This window comes from Trichoplusia ni, chromosome 16 (genome assembly GCF_003590095.1).
Source record: "Trichoplusia ni isolate ovarian cell line Hi5 chromosome 16, tn1, whole genome shotgun sequence".
Classification (NCBI taxonomy): Eukaryota; Metazoa; Arthropoda; class Insecta; order Lepidoptera; family Noctuidae; genus Trichoplusia; species Trichoplusia ni.
The window spans coordinates 4,372,554-4,388,571 of NC_039493.1; the positions used below are offsets into that span (position 1 = coordinate 4,372,554).

At 35.9% G+C, this 16,018-nt stretch overlaps 2 protein-coding genes across 3 annotated transcripts; one reads left to right on the plus strand and one right to left on the minus strand.

The window, feature by feature from the left end:
* Positions 1-1,940: 1,940 nt before the first annotated feature.
* On the minus strand, positions 1,941-15,968 carry LOC113501827. 2 transcript variants are annotated; one of them, XM_026883109.1, is made up of 10 exons: positions 15,804-15,968; positions 15,189-15,362; positions 13,914-14,085; positions 11,904-12,073; positions 11,173-11,317; positions 10,649-10,771; positions 10,048-10,214; positions 9,487-9,649; positions 4,068-4,270; positions 1,941-3,846 (listed from the first exon to the last, which is right to left on the minus strand). In XM_026883109.1, the coding sequence occupies exons 1-10, from the start codon at positions 15,837-15,839 to the stop codon at positions 3,451-3,453; spliced, it is 1,749 nt and encodes a 582-aa protein (XP_026738910.1). In that variant the 5' UTR covers positions 15,840-15,968; the 3' UTR covers positions 1,941-3,450. The 2 variants fall into 2 exon arrangements, with proteins under 2 accessions (XP_026738910.1, XP_026738911.1); XM_026883110.1 differs by lacking the exons at positions 15,189-15,362; positions 15,804-15,968 and adding an exon at positions 14,563-15,173.
* Positions 5,627-8,188, plus strand: LOC113501829. The gene is made up of 5 exons (XM_026883112.1): positions 5,627-5,649; positions 6,381-6,792; positions 6,905-7,057; positions 7,212-7,318; positions 7,796-8,188. Exons 2-5 carry the CDS (start codon positions 6,504-6,506, stop codon positions 8,081-8,083), a joined length of 837 nt encoding a protein of 278 aa, XP_026738913.1. The 5' UTR covers positions 5,627-5,649; positions 6,381-6,503; the 3' UTR covers positions 8,084-8,188.
* Positions 15,969-16,018: the final 50 nt, after the last annotated feature.

Below are 16,018 nucleotides of genomic sequence, written 5' to 3' on the forward strand. Positions count from 1 at the left end.
TTGCAGCCGCCGCCGTTGCCACTTTGACGACGGGTTCGTAGGAGGATCAGCAGGTACTGGGCTGTGAGATGGTTCCCCTCATAAAATAGGAGATCTGAAATACGATACGAAGATTTAATATTCTTAAAAAAAAAGTGTAAGTAGACAATACCAGCATTTGGATTGGAGGTATATTGATGACTACAGTCGAACTGAAAAAATACTTAGTTAACATAAGACAAAGTCTAAAATGTGTTATTTCAATAAAATTTACCTAATTTACAATCATAGTTACTTTTTAATAGGATGTAAAAAATGAAGAAAATAACTTTACTATATAGGAACTGGTTTTTAAACTGTTAAAAACCGCGCTTGCAACTATTAAGTCTATGGTTTATTATTTAGTTAAGATTTTTATTTATATATTTATTCGTTATTTATTTCATTTTCGTAATTATTTTCCTCGAAACTGCGAATTCCAGTGAAGTTACGAGTACAATATTTCTTAATAGAACTTCAAAATAAATTAAATCCAAAATATAACTTACCTATTAGGTACCACGAAGCTAATATATTAATTAAACGTCACTACAATTAAACAGCACGTGTTTGGAGTTTTAAATTACCAATCACAGTTTGCAAGGTGTTTTCAAATCGTGTGTGCAATGCCAATGTCATTTCTACATAGTAGGTATTAGAATTTCATGATATGGTAAGGCAAGTGCATAGCTCATTCATTCAACTGTAATGGGATCGAATGTATGAGCACCTACTATGAGTTACATGGTTTTTTTGACTCCCGCATTAAGTAATTTTGATCCTTATGTCGCAGGGGTTTCATAGACGTACAAATCACATGCACAAAGACACCCAGACAAGCATTAGTGGATCACATAAATATAATAATAATATAATTTAATATTCCACAACTTTCACACAACGCCAACTAGTCTCAAACTAAGTAGACCTTGTATTATGAGTAAAATAAATTCTAAATACATACATAATATAGATATATCACACTCAGACACTGAACAAATGATCGTGTTCATCACACAAACATATGTCCTGGGTGGGAATCGAACCCACGACCTCCGGTATAGCAGTCAGGGTCACTAACCAACACTAAATGTTTGTTCTACACGGGGATCGAACCGGCGACACTTCGCTCTCAGTGGATTTGGCGTGCTTTTTAAAAAATAATATGTTGTGGTGATTTTGCTTCCTTATGGTTGATGTACATGAGGTTTAAACGCCCGTGGGGTACAAATCAAATCATAATTTATTTGCGAATAATGGAGGTACATATTTACAAATTACGTTACAAATATTTGCAGAGTTAGTTTAGTTAGTCTTAACTTTAAAATAATCATCATTGGCCTAGCCTTTTCCCAACTATGTTGGGGTCGGCTACCAGTCTAACCGGTTACAGCTAAGTACCAGTGTTTTACAAGGAGCGACTGCCTATCTGACCTCCTCAACCCAGTTACCTGGGCGACACGATACCCATTGGTTAGACTGGTTGTCAGACTTTTCAAGCTTCTGACTACCTGTAACGACTGTCGCAGATGAAAGAATAACAGCCGGGATCCACAATTTAACGTGCCTTCCGAAACACGAAATAATAAATAAATAAAATAATGTTAATAGATATAATACAAACAATTAACCAAATATATTGTAATGTTTTTCAAATGCCAAGAAAAAGCTAGTAAGTATTAAATAAAACTGATTTCTGACTTGAAGGTATTATGTTACTTTAACGTTAAATAACTTAATAAAAAAAAGATTTATTACATTTTCTTTCACAACTTTTAATGTTAATACCAACTCATTAAAATAAATAATAAACATATTAAACAAATAATCATAAATCGAAATAAATGGGATTACACAAGTGTAACGACCTCTTCACTTTAAGGGTGTATACAAGTAGCAAGGGAAATTATAATAAAACAACATTAAATAATAAAACATGATTTTATGGTATTACAACAGTAAAAGTATGTAATAAATAATAATAATACCGATAGGCTTACAAATGGCCGACTTAACATATGTTACAAGTTGTCATAATAATCATAAATATGATACAAATTGACTGTTAACTTCATTTTCAAATCGTTTTGATGGAAATTAATTCATATTTGCTTCCCAAGGAACTGGATTTGACAATTGGCTATTTTTCCTTTTTGACATCAAATAAAATAAACCTAAATATTTTGAAAACTATTTCGCATTTAATTATAATGCAACATAATACATCATTATTATTTAGGTTATTGGACAGTATGTGAGTAAACAATGTACCAACAGACACAAGGGTTTTTCTCAAACAATAGGGATGATGACTGAAAGAAAAAATCTCATTAGTCCCTCAGCTAGATAATTGAAAAGTATGAGACACGTATTTTTTCCTTTTTCAGAAAAACTATAATTAACAAAGATTAATTGCTTTAAAGTTTAGGAGAGGGGGCTTGCGACGTAACGATATGGTAAAATTTGTACTCAATCGTTACGTCACGCGTAAGTTTCATTCACTGTAATTTGGTCAATTTATGTTTGCGGGACAAATTAAAAAATACGTATCCATTAATATACAAAAATCTACAAGACGGACACTGAAAAAAAAATTGTCATTATCCCTATTTTCTGACTTAGTCAAACCCAAAAAGTCTAACCAATGATAGTCATTACGAGCAGGATATATTTCACTCTTTTTGTCACAGAGAGCCTTGGAACCGCAATGTGCCTGACATTGCGAATACACTAGCGCCATCTAGTTAACACTTGAATATTGTTTTTAAGTTATTATGGAATACTTGGTAAACGCACGAAAAATATTTTTCTAACTATCAATTAAACATTATTATGCTTAACTTTGTTGTAATTAAACATATTCTAATACACATTAAAAATATCAGCACCTAGAAGGAAAGAACCCTGCAACTTATTCTGCTCTGTCTGTTTGTTAGCAGTCTCTCGAAACTCATGGAAACTTCATGAATATGAAGGTGGACATTCAATAGCATCGAGAAGAGATTTTTAAGAGAAGGTTTTTAAACGACTTGTAATTTAATCTTTGTGTCGCGGCGATTTCTCATCGGCAAATCGCATTTATTTATCGCGCCTTTTAAATTTTATGTGTCATTAAATCCCTTCCTTATTATTGGATTATTCCTTAATACTAGTCCCTTCCACCCTGTATACACAAAGACACCTAGACTCAGGACAAGAATAAGAGGATCACACCAACAGTTGTATCGAAGTCGACTATACCACTCGGCTGTCCGTGCGTACACTTGTTTTAAGATCTAATTGGTTGTAATATATAACTGATTTCTGCTGCTGACCAAACTCACATAAAGAGTTATGCTGAGTAAGGCAACAGCAACCATTTAGTAGCAAATGTTACTTATGTTTGGCCAGTTTATAAGGTCGATTCACTAAACCTATTAACAAAGACATAGTTCACCCACCCCAAGAATTCTGTAGCTCATGAAAGCTGTTCATATTAATATATCGTCTAGTGGTCCGCATTCTCGCAACCGCAACACTGTCAAACACCCACTTTGAGTTCACTTCACCAGGCCTTGAGCCCACAATCACATCATATTCGACGCCATCTTGCATTCGGCGGCCATTTTGGCTGCCATCTTGTAAAGGACGGCCATTTTGTGTATTTTTGGCAGTTGGTCCGCCATCTTGGGCGCCATTATGTACAATCCCGCCGCAAAGTGTAATGAGTTCGATAGCGGCGTCTCTCTGGTCAGCCTCTTGTGTGATGTGTATTCTCATGCCGTTGAATACGTCGTAAGCGTATTCTGAGCGTTGTAGACCAAGAGCTGAGCGTTCAACGCGAGCTTTCTGTAATTTAAATGAAGAAAAATTGTCTAAATAAAATTGATAAATAATCTACGTATTTTTATTAATACAATCTTTACTTTGCGAATACTAATGTAAACCAAAACCACTATAAAATGCATCAACTATATTTTGCAAATATGTGTAAGGAGAGTGAGGGGTGCTCATAATTCTGGCTACATGGACAAAGACAACATTTATTAGAGTGTTACGTTTGTGATTACCTGAGAGATCTTGTTGAGATGCTGCACCTCGTACCCGTGCGGTCGCAGCCACCCCCCCTGCGCGGCGCAGGCCGCGGCCCAGCGCGCGTGCAGCACGCGGCAGCCGCGCGCCGCGCCCGCCAGCGCGCGGGCCGTGCGGGCCGACCTGTCCGCCGCGTCCGGCCAACACGACGACTTGCTTAAGTCACAGTGACTAGCTACACCTGCGTAATCATGATTTTTTTGGGTGAATGTTGAAAATAGGAGCGAAAACGTTTTTTACACAAGCCATCTAATGTCAAACTAAGCAAAGCTTGTATTATGACACTTTTATATAAAGACATTATTATAGATAAAGTACATCTAAATACAGACCAAAAGATTGTGCTAATCAAATTGTCATAAACATTTGTCCTGGGTGGTAATCGAACTCACGACCTCCAGTATAGCAGTCAGGACGTATCACTTAAGCAACAGGTGTGTGCTTTAGGGCGGATTCGACCAAACTCGAATTTATACACGGAAAACTTATTAAACGATTTTATTCTTGAATAAATCGATAGTCTTTTTCTCACGCTATCTAACGTATAACTATTGGATTAGTTACTCGCGAATAGCGGAGTGATTTTGAACACGATGTGGACGAATGTAATACCCGACAAAAAAACGTAATGGTGTAGAAGCAAAATGCATACATGTCAATTCTCATTCGTCTTATTATAACGTGTAAAAGTTACTGTCAATGCCAACAGTGTCAAATATAATTTGAAAACTTTAGTGCATACAGTTATTTTTGTTTAAAAAAAATCGGCTCTCACAGTAAGGCATTTATTTAATCCTTGTGTGGCGGGGGGTTTGACAAACATACAAATCACATGCGCAAAGACTCAGAGCAAGCATTTGTGGATCACACAAAGGATTGTCCTATGCGGGGATCGTACCCTCGACAGGTCGCGTACAGTGGGTTTGGTATGGTGATCTCAACCGTAAGAGTTATCAGCTAAAAATGGTATACTAGCGCAACCCGTGTCAATTACAAGAACTAATCCAACACACAAAATACGTATTCAATAATTTAACATTTTTACTAAATAAATAAATAAAAAACATTTTAATTTAAATAAAATGTTTTTTTTTCAAAAGAATCATTTGATTTTGTTTATATGTTTATAACAGAATAATTATTTACGGTGTGTAGCGCCATCTATGACAGGAATGTTAAACTGTTGTCTTTGTATTGTCTGTGATAATTAAAATAAATTTAGTTCGTTTCCGTCAACGGTGTTTCATTGTAATAGATTTATATAAAAAAAAATAAGGCCGCTGCCAGTTTTTGTCGAAAAGTGTTGGAAAATTCGTTAAAATCTACCAATATTGGGCTATTTTTACTCCCAGCCATTGTAGTATGAAATAAAAGGATTGTATTAGAACACAAATTATTTCTTATAAAATTACTATTTAAGTTGCGGATTTCATTACATTGTAGAACACAACACCAGTGGGCAGATAGGTTATCCATATCGTAGAGTCCAATTCGTGAGAAAGTTATCGAAATCCCATAGGTAATCTGCCTGCGTCATACAGTTTCTATAGAATCGTCAAGGTAAGGGGGACATTAAAAGGGTCAAAGAGAATAAAATCGCACAATAACAAACACCTGAAAGCAAAAATGAAAAATAAAAACATCTGTCAATCTGACAGTTGTCTTCCTTTACGTTCCGTTTCTTACGAAAACATGATGCTAGGTAAGCATAGCGGTAAGTAAGTTACATAGCGGGCAATGTTAATAAGTACCTACTCAATAAAATCAGTCCAATTATCAAATTTATTTAAAAAAAAAGTCAGTTTTGTTAAAAATAAATCCACGCTTACTGCATTCGTTTGAAGTAGTTTGAACGTTGAGTTTGTTTACGTTAATTTTTTCTGTGAACCACAGTGACAAATGTGAGAACAGAATTAATACACGAGTAACTATTCCGGGAATAATCGTATAAATCTTTAGTCGGTTTTCCAAGCTATCTAACGTTTAACTTGGATTAGTTATGCGCGAATACGGGAGTGGATTTAAATAGGATTGGAACGAATGTAATACCCGACAAAAAAGCGTTGTTCTACAAACGCGAGAGAGCTGAAGCGAAACGCATGTCAACTCTCATTCGTCGTGTTTTCTATCGTGTAAAAATTGCTGTCAAAGTCAAGAGTGTCAGTCAAGTATAATATTAATAAATCGGGCCGATTTTTCAATCGCCAGATAACTTTTATCTGACGAATATGTTTGACGTTTTGACAGCTTTTGTTTCGAAAATATGTCAAACGGCCATATTTATTCCTTAGATAGATGATAGATTGGATCTGGTGATTGAAAAATCCTTTAAACATTTATACTTTACTGATTGTCGATTGAGTTTAGATAATAATTACATAGTTACAAGTGAAGCTAACAAAAGCGTGTTTAAAATGAGTGACGTTACGCCAACGCGTAAACGTAGTCCCAATTGGCTTACATCAGAAAAAGAACTCTTGTTAAATTTAGTTGAGAAACATTTTAAAATAATAGGAAATAATAAAACGGACACTGTTTCGGTGAAGGCAAAACTGGCCCAATGGAAAATCATCGCCGACCAGTATAACGTCCGTACAACCCACTGTTCTCGCACGGGGGATAACTTGAAAGCTCAATGGGAGAGCTTGAAAAAGGTGGCAAGAAAGTATGAAGCAATAAACAGGAAGCGTATAATCAAACCAGGTTAGTAATATTATGATATTTCGGTATAACATACTTTTTGGTGACTTCTTGTGGCTGGAAGTCATCATCATTAATTCTTTATTTTACTTAATCACAAATATTTTTGTTTCAGATGGTGGAACATCACCACCGCCTAAAAATGAGGATCGTTTTCAACAGCGGATCATATCATTAATATCTACCAGTGCTATTAACCCTTATGAAAATGACTCCAGTAATCCAGCACAAACAGAGGATTTACCAGCAGCAGAGATAGAATACATAGGTTAATTTATAAATTTAACTTTTCACTTCACAGAAAAGGTTTGGGCTGTGCTTTGAGAGCTCTCTATCAGTAACTTTCTTTTATATAATTTGTATTAAATATGCCTCCCATGCTTGCCCTATTTCTTCATTTTAAACTTCAGTTTCATTTGCAGATACTGCAGCATTGCCTCCAACAACACTTAGTGCAAAAGAACATACAATTAACAAAGAAGAAGTTTATGAAAATGAAGATGATGAGAGAAATGAAATGTGTGAAGAGGTAATTAATGGCTGTATGTAAACAAAATACTGACTGCTTTAATGACAGGACTATTAGCTTGGGCTCTACATGTGGACAGATTTTGATTAAACTTGGCAGGTACATTCTTTATTAGAGGCTTGCTAAGAAGGGCTTACGAAATTGCCAGTACTTAATTATAAATGCAACAGGTAGATATAAGACAAAATTTACTTAAGTAGAAATATGTATCGTAAAACGGGGTTAATAAAGTTACAAGGAGAGAATAGAAAATAGTGTTTTTTAGGAGGTCGCATGCATTTTCTTGTATAAAAATCACAAATTATTTCTGGAATGCTTGAGACTTTTCGTATAATCTTTTTATTTTGTCTTGTTAAACGTCCAAATGTTAATAAGAACTCTTTTTCTATCCACCCCAAAAAAACTTCTATTCACCCCGTTCTATCGAATGTCAAGTTATTACTTTACCCCACTAACTTCATTATTTTTCTTTTCAAGGATTGGGGAGATTATACACCTACAGAGAATCCCACACCTCATCGGACACGGGTTTCTAGGAGTAGATCAACCCAGTCCAGCGCATCGTCATTAGAATTACATAGAAAGGAAATTAATGCTTTGGAAGAGCAGATGAAGCTTGCTAAGGAGGAAAGGGAAAGGTCTAGGGAGCGGCATGCCTTAGATATTCAAATAAAAAAGGAGATATTAAAACAAGAGAAAATTAAAACTAATATTTTATTGATGAAGCAAAGAAAGCTTATAATGGCTTTCAAAAAGAGACAATAACTGTTTGAATACCTCCTTTGTTATTTGAATAGGTCTCCATAGCATGCCGAATTATTGACTTTTTAATTTCTTCCACATGAATATATTTTATGTCATCCAGTATTTTATTATTAATATTAGTAAATTCTAAGAACAATGTTCTTCTTTAATAATTTTTATTTTATTTTGTTTACTTATATCATTAAAAAAAAATCAGCAATAAGAGCATCTCGGGTCTCATGCCGTACAGGTATTTGCTCTCCTTGAATGATTTGAGGTACTTGGCCATCACTTATTTGCTCCCAAGGAGCTGTTAAATAAAGTTCTGGATTACCTGGAAGTAAAGTTCCTCATCTATGACGTAAAATATTGTACAGAACTGCAGTAGCCACTATAATTTTCAGCTTTTTCTAGAAGTGTAGTAATAAAACAGGAAATCTTCGTTTTACTTCAATCTTCACATCACACAGTTACCAATTAATAGCATCCTTATAATATTGGTGTGGTAGACAGGCAGTTATCATATATTATGTATGTACGTACAATTACATTCATGCGCAGGAATATTAAATAAGTAGATATTGTTGTACTAATAAACACTTACCCGTCAGAAATGTATTCCAATTTATGTTCAATTCTGGACGGCAAAATCTTTGCTCATACTGCTCAAAGGAAACTCTTAGTGAAATCACGATCATCATAATATTCAAATAAATCTATTCTTTCTTTTATCCACCTTGGATGTTTAGGTTTAACATCCTCATCACTATCACTATCTTCAATCAAATAATTGAGTATAATAATGAGTTTTAAAAAAATAGCTTAAAAGAAAAATAACGCCGTTTTGTTATTCTTGGAATAAGCTCCTTATACGTTGCCTAACGGTGGTACAGTAACTATTCCCGAATATACCCTTTATACCTCGAATTGTAATTGGATAAACGTGAAATTGTAGTAAGACAAACGAGTGAGTAGCGATTTAATCTGAGAATAATTCTTAATGTAATAAATCCTGTTTGGTCGTATCCGCCCTTAGTCCGTCATGAAATAAATACATGCGAACAACATCACATACATTGTTCTGAACCCAAAGTAAGTTGCTAAAGCACTTGTGTTATGGAATTCAGATACAACGAAGTTACCACAAACACCCAGACCCGAGACAATGTAGAAATAAGAATTTTTACATTGACCTGACCGGGGATCGAAATCGGGACCTCAGAGCTGGCGACACCTTGAAACTGGTGCGTACGCCACTCGAACACGGACGTCGTCATGATGCATTAATGATGAGCTAACAAGTTTCGAGTCAGTTTCCATTTATAGAACTTGTAACTAGCCGTTGTTCGCGGCTTTGCGCGTCTAATTATGGGACCAAATAAAAATTTTGTTTGGACAGATAGCCTGTATAAATTATCTCATACCTGTGATGTTTGACGGATGGTTGCTGCAACTGGTTGTGTTGCGACACGAGCCCAGCAACACGTGTGTGGTTCGTTTGTTCACAGTCTTCTGAATGCAACCGTTGAGGGACTGTATCGCGCGAGTGACCGCTTGCCTTTCTTGACGAGACATACCCGTTAGGACCTGCAATTGAATGGTTTTAGTAAATAGATTTTTTTTTCACACACAAAACAGGAAAAATTATCGGTCAAGTGCTAGTCGAACTCGCGACACTGGAGAATGAATATATTTGTAAGTAACAACCGTTGCGGATTAATGACCTTTATTTGTTGTTATATCGGCAGCAGAAATTGCCTAACTACCTCGCAATCGCGGCTCATAAGATACAGCCTGGTAACAGACGGACGAACAGACAAGACAGCGGAGGCTCAGTAATAGCGTTTCGTGTTCATCTATCGGAGAGGAACCCTATCAAACGGGCACTGCTTACAGAAAGTTTGCGTGATGATAGCTACATCTATTTTTTTATGTAATAGCACCGAGATAACTCGTAAGGAACCAAAAATAAGCAATATCCTTACAATTTTCGGTTTCATCGTGTTCTGTGTTTGTTGCGCGGGCTGGTTGCGTTGCGTGTTGCACTCGGCGAGCAGTTTCTTGGCCATTCGTTCAGCGCGGGCGAGGTCGCGACGATCGCGTTGCGTTATCTTGCTGTTCTGCAACTTGTTGCGACCTGTTCTTTCGTCCTCTGAAATTGAAAGAAGCGTATTTTTTTATATCAAATCGTGGGGATATGTTGTACAGTCACAATATAATGAGGACGATGACTACTTAAATAAACTTGTCAGAATTTTGTATTGTGTACTTTGAAGAAGAAAATATAATTATGAAGGTACATTGCTGAATGAACGTCTTTCTATAAATACCTTATGTCTTAACTTCAAAGTCCAAGCTCTTATCTCACACACTTGATGAATGCACTTATATAAGTAGGTATTTTAATAACTAGTATTTTTGTCTTTATCTGACGAAAAAAAAACCAAAGATAAACTTCTTTAAAGTTTAGGAGATGGGGTTGCGACGTTACCATTTCGTAAACTTCATATACAACTTTTTTATTTCTTCTTTTCACTACAAATGGGAGCTTGAAAAGAAATCGTCATATCCATTGATTAGACTTGCCTGTTTCGTCTCCGGACGTGGCTAGTTCGCCCTCCTTATGTGTGAACAGCTTCCGTCGCGACTTTCCCCCGCGGACGGGCGAGCCCTGGCCTCGGGGGGCTGTGTTCACACGGGACTCTATACCTGTTTAACATTGTACAGTAATAGACAGAAAGTTAGACAATGGTATCTTTACCTAGACTTGTTTTTTTTGTTGTCTTGACTATAAAAGTAGATATAGACAGTATTTGTAGTAAAGGTTCATATTGACATTATACCTATAACATATTTCATTGTAGTCAGTGTGAATTCATGAAGAATGTCTTTTTTAAGTTCTTTTATATAATTTTTCCAGTCTTTTGACTACTAAAACACATCACAAACGTTCATTCATATCAAAGACACCCATACTCAGGAAAAGCATTCGTGAGACACAAAAATGGTTGTCCTACGCGGGGATCGAACCGAGTCGTCGCGCAGAGTGGTGTATTGAACCACTCGGCTATCCGTGCACTCATATAATAATACTAGTTGCAACTACTCACCAATGGCTTCCCTTGAAGAGTCGTGGCTCTTGTCAGTGCTGGTGTCAGTCTCTGACGATATCCTGAGCTTCGGACAGTTGTTGTTGTCCTCCTTACTGTCTGACAGCAAGTCTATTAGAGGGACATTCTCTCTTTCCGCTTTTTTCTGTAAATGGAATAAGAGGAGTTTAATGTATATTGTTTTGGTTGTTAGATAAAGATTTGGATGAAGAAACAAATTGAGAGTAGGTAAGTTTTTGTACATATAATATGAGTTTGTATTAACCAATTATTATGTGAGTGACTTATTTAAGTAATTTAGTGAAAAGGTTGACTGAGTGGTTCTCGTTTTTACGTTTTCGTTTTGTTTGTTTTTATTTCTTGGCTTGGTCCATTTGAATAAAATTCGAGATGACGCCATGAATGGGGCTAACGATAATCCGTGTCCGTCTATCGTCAATTTAATAAATAATAATAACTGGATTTGATTTGATGGTGATTAATATTTTTTCTTATCCTACTGAGATATTGAATTTACGGCGTGACGCTAAAATGGTGACAAATGTCACCACTGCACTGAGGCACCACGATATGCTTTTGGACTTTTTATACCCATACATAATCTTTATTCTTACACATTTTGAGGCATCCTACATCCACGAAGGAAAAGTCGCGGGCAAAAAATAGTCTTACATGTATAAATGAGTTTTGATTTAGTGTCGTATTTATGTTCTATATATGTTACCACTGACCAGCAGCTGGCGCAGCGTGCGCGGCGAGGGCAGGTCGGAGGCGCGCGGCGCGGCCGGGAAGCGGCGCTCGGGCAGGCGCCGCGCCGCCGCCGCGCACGCCTCCACCCACAGCGGCGACACCAGCCCGCACGCCAGCGCGCGCGCGCGGGACCGCGTGGCGCGGGACCCCGCTGTCATATCACACGCCTACTGGTTACTAGTTACCGGCACGGATCTTCAGCGCTCGGCGGAAGAATCCACAAAAGAATGAATGACGGATGTCAACAATTTCATTTTTGTATTCTCGGTACTTTTTATTACAGATAATTTTTGCAATAATCCCTACTAATACTATAAATGCGAAACTAACTCTGTTATGCTTTCACGTCTAAACCACGGAACCGATTTTAATGAAATTTGGTACAGAGATAGAGTTGACCTTGAGAAAGAACATAGGCCGGACTTTTAAAGAGTTCTCTTGGAAACGCGGTATAACAGACCTCGAAAAGCTATGTTTCGATAAATTAATAATGTGATTAATTAACACTTTCATTACCACTACGATTTTCACGACGTTTACTCAGATGCCGCCTACATTTTACGTTGGACTCGCTAGGCGAGTCGCCGGCACTGTAACATGAATTGCATCGACTCGCCACGCGAGTTCAGTGGCATTGGGTTAGGGTAAAAACAATGTTTTGTTATTTTTGAGGCCGTGACAGTCTACGTTGCGAGTTTAACTCAATTAAAAAGTGTTTAATTAATATACGGTTTAATTTAACATATAAAAATGGCAAGAAACACTGCCGATAAAAAAAAGGTAAGTTTGTTTCGTAATTTATGCTGTGGCTGTCAATCTTATAAATAGTGGTAATTGTTTAGGTTATATTTTGAATATTTAATATTGTTTTAAAAACAGGTTGTTTTTAAATATAGTTTAAAAAACAGTGAAGTTTTAAAATGTTTATTGTGGAGTTTCGAAGAACGTTTAAATATGTTATAATTATTCAATTTGTTATGTTATAGTAATGTTTTAAGTAAAATTACATTTTGAATAAACTTCGAAATTTATTAAGAACATAAGACAGCACCCGCGCTATCGCCCACCCTTCACCGCTTCCTAAGTGCTTTAGCTGTGATGAAGAAACGGCGCAACAAACTCCCCAGCAGCACGCTGTCACAATATAATACAAACAAATTACATACATACATACATACATGAATTGAATATGAAGGAAGTATTCCAGTAGTCCATTCCTTTGCCTATATAATAACACGAATTTCGAGCCCTACAAGATGTAGAACACAATCCGCCGTTGTTTTGCAAGTGAATGTGACTTTTGGTAAAATTAAAATAAAAGTATCTACCATAATTATATATGTTTCATTAATAAAAGTTTGAGAATCTATGTCAGTGAACTCGCCTAGCGAGTTCAAGGCATAGCAGAATAGTTTATTTTCTTTCGATTATAAACTGGGTCTAAACACCCGGCCCACCACGTAATTCTTTAGATTAGGGTATATTTGATCTTCAGTATTATTTTAAGCAAAAAATACACATGCATTTCGGAAAAAAACAGCAAACTCATTGAACTCGCCGGGCGAGTCTACGGCACTGGAATAAAATTTACATGGACTCTCCGGGAGAGTCGGTGGCACTGAACGTGTTAACATAAAACAAGACATTTTTTTAGACACAAGCATATTGTTTGGCGTTTCATGGCCAAAATTGGGCATTCCTCTTTACAAGGCCCCATAACTGAGGCTGTTTGTTCAAGCCTACGCTTTGCTTCAAATTACACTAAAGTGACAACAAGAAAAAAAGAGATTTATTGTTCTCCTACATTAAAGTGTAATAGCCAGTCAGGTATGAAAGGTATAGATAAAAAAGAAAAATGGAAATCCTATTACCTTACATCTTACACAGAAAATTAAAAAAGAAATAACCCTCGCATCACAAAACAATTACAAACAGTCTCGTAACAAATTTCGCATAAAAAAAACTATCTCCACAAAAAAAATATTCCTTACCATCGGTCCACACAAGATGTGTGACTAGTGGACTCCACTCTATAACGACGGTCGCTCCCAGCGCCGTCAGTGCACAGCGCAGCGGCAGCGCCCGGCTCTCACCGCCGACGTCCACGAGGGCCACCACACCACGAAGGACGTCACTGGTTACCTGCATCATTCTTTGACTACCCTATAACATAAAATATAGAATATTCTTTATTGGACACAACATAAGTACAGGATTGGATAAGTAATAAATAGACGGTGCCATAATGGGCAGTCTTATCGCTAAAAGTGATCTTTTCCAGACAATCTTTGGATGGACTAGATTCTGAAGAAGTATATGTTGTTATATCTATGACTTTAAATATTCTTATAAAAAAGTTATTAATATCATAAAATTTAGACTTTGTTTTGTTCAATTTCATTCATAAAATTTATTAAAACCAGAACCATGGACCTCTTTTCTGATAATAAGATAACAGAACATAAAATAAAAACAAGTATTACTTTATCGTTGAAGACATGATCTCGCGAGCCGACTCGTGATGGGTTCGAAACTAGTCGGGATACTCCGACGAATACGCATGAGTAAGCCGTTATTACATCAATAGTGTTTATAATAACCTGACTGACATATTGATAACACAAATTCATAAATACATACTTTAGGCAGCATTACCATGCTCATCCTGGATAGTATATTTTAGTGCTAGACTACAAAAAACACAGTTTCAGTATAAAAACACATTAAAAAAGAATATAGGTACACTATATTAAGACAAGTTTAAAGATACATAAAGTATATTAAAGAATTTCTGTTTGACCTACAAATCAACAACAATAATAAAATGTGGAGTAGAAAAGTGGGTAGTTGATTGAAATCATTTTATAATACCCTAAGTGGGTAATTATTTGCTAAGGTTAAGGTATTGATTTGCTAATGATGGTAAGAATCAAAGTGAAGTAAATCAACTTAGTTAAAAATTGAGGTCTTTATATGGTCATGGGATCAAGGAGTCTGACATGTAAGTAATGGATTTTTAAAGTAAATAGCTATGAATAAAAACAATTAGCTCCCTTTACTTATTTAAGATTTGCAACAAATTATTATTTCACTTAATTATGAATTTTAATAAAAATAAAAAATGTCATTATAATAATAGTTTTAATTTGCAACCTCAACAAGAATCACACACAAGATGTTCTTAGTTTTGGGCTCAAAGTAAATTATGTCAAGGTTACATTAAAACACTGGATAAAAAAAACTACTTACTATTTATTAAGTCATACCTTTTTCTGACTGGCTGTATGTGGCTTTCTTTTGCTTGATACGGCTGGAGTTGTTCTACACCTTACTGCTTTCTTAACTTCAGTTTGAGCTTTTGATGTGGTAGCCGTGTCAACTTCTTTTAATGCTGACCATTCTTCTCTCAGACGAATTCTCTCAGCTATAGCAGAACGACGCTGGAAAAAGAGGTTGGTATATAAATTACATCTATCTTTTTTACGATCAGTTTTTTTTTTGAGGCAAATAGCTGTGTTTTTCGGAATAAGTGTTGTAATAGTAATATAAAAGAATGTTCTGATCTTTTAAACACTGTGTTGTTTTGTTTACAATTGGCTTCGATTGTAAGTATCTTTTGATTGTCGGATTTTGAGCGCCTGGATTCTGCGTAATAATTAACCAATTACTAAAAACATTTTGAATTGTTAATAAATCAAAACTCACATTTTCTTTGTAATCTTTGATAATAATACCAAGACATTTACATGACATGACAATCTTATCATAATCGTAAACAGCTGTTAGCAGACACAAATAAAAAACGATAATTTTGGCGCCTTTGGCATAAAACCTCCTTGGTTTTGATCTCGTAAAGTAGGTGATAGTATTATTTAACTTACCAGACCAGCTGCGTTTCTACTGTTTTCCTTATTCATTCTGAATAAATATTAAATCCCAGGTTTCATGTATCACAGAACAGGTACTAACATCACAACCAGATATGTTTCACCAATTGCGTATAGAGAAAACCTCTTTCTTGCGCTAAATTCATACATAAAAATCTTCGTTTTTACAGCTTTAAAACAAAATTAAATAAATAATAAATAGAAGTACG

Coding starts and splice junctions, on each gene's coding strand:
- LOC113501829 (XM_026883112.1), top strand. CDS start 6,504: ATGAGTGACGTTACGCCAACGCGTAAACGTAGTCCCAATTGGCTTACA. Junction 6,793..6,904: donor GAAGCGTATAATCAAACCAG/GTTAGTAATATT, acceptor TTTTTGTTTCAG/ATGGTGGAACATCACCACCG. Junction 7,319..7,795: donor GAAATGAAATGTGTGAAGAG/GTAATTAATGGC, acceptor TTTCTTTTCAAG/GATTGGGGAGATTATACACC.
- LOC113501827 (XM_026883109.1), bottom strand. CDS start 15,839: ATGAATAAGGAAAACAGTAGAAACGCAGCTGGTCTG. Junction 11,318..11,903: donor GCACGCTGCGCCAGCTGCTG/GTCAGTGGTAAC, acceptor TTCCATTTACAG/AAAAAAGCGGAAAGAGAGAA. Junction 9,650..10,047: donor ACACGATGAAACCGAAAATT/GTAAGGATATTG, acceptor ATTCAATTGCAG/GTCCTAACGGGTATGTCTCG.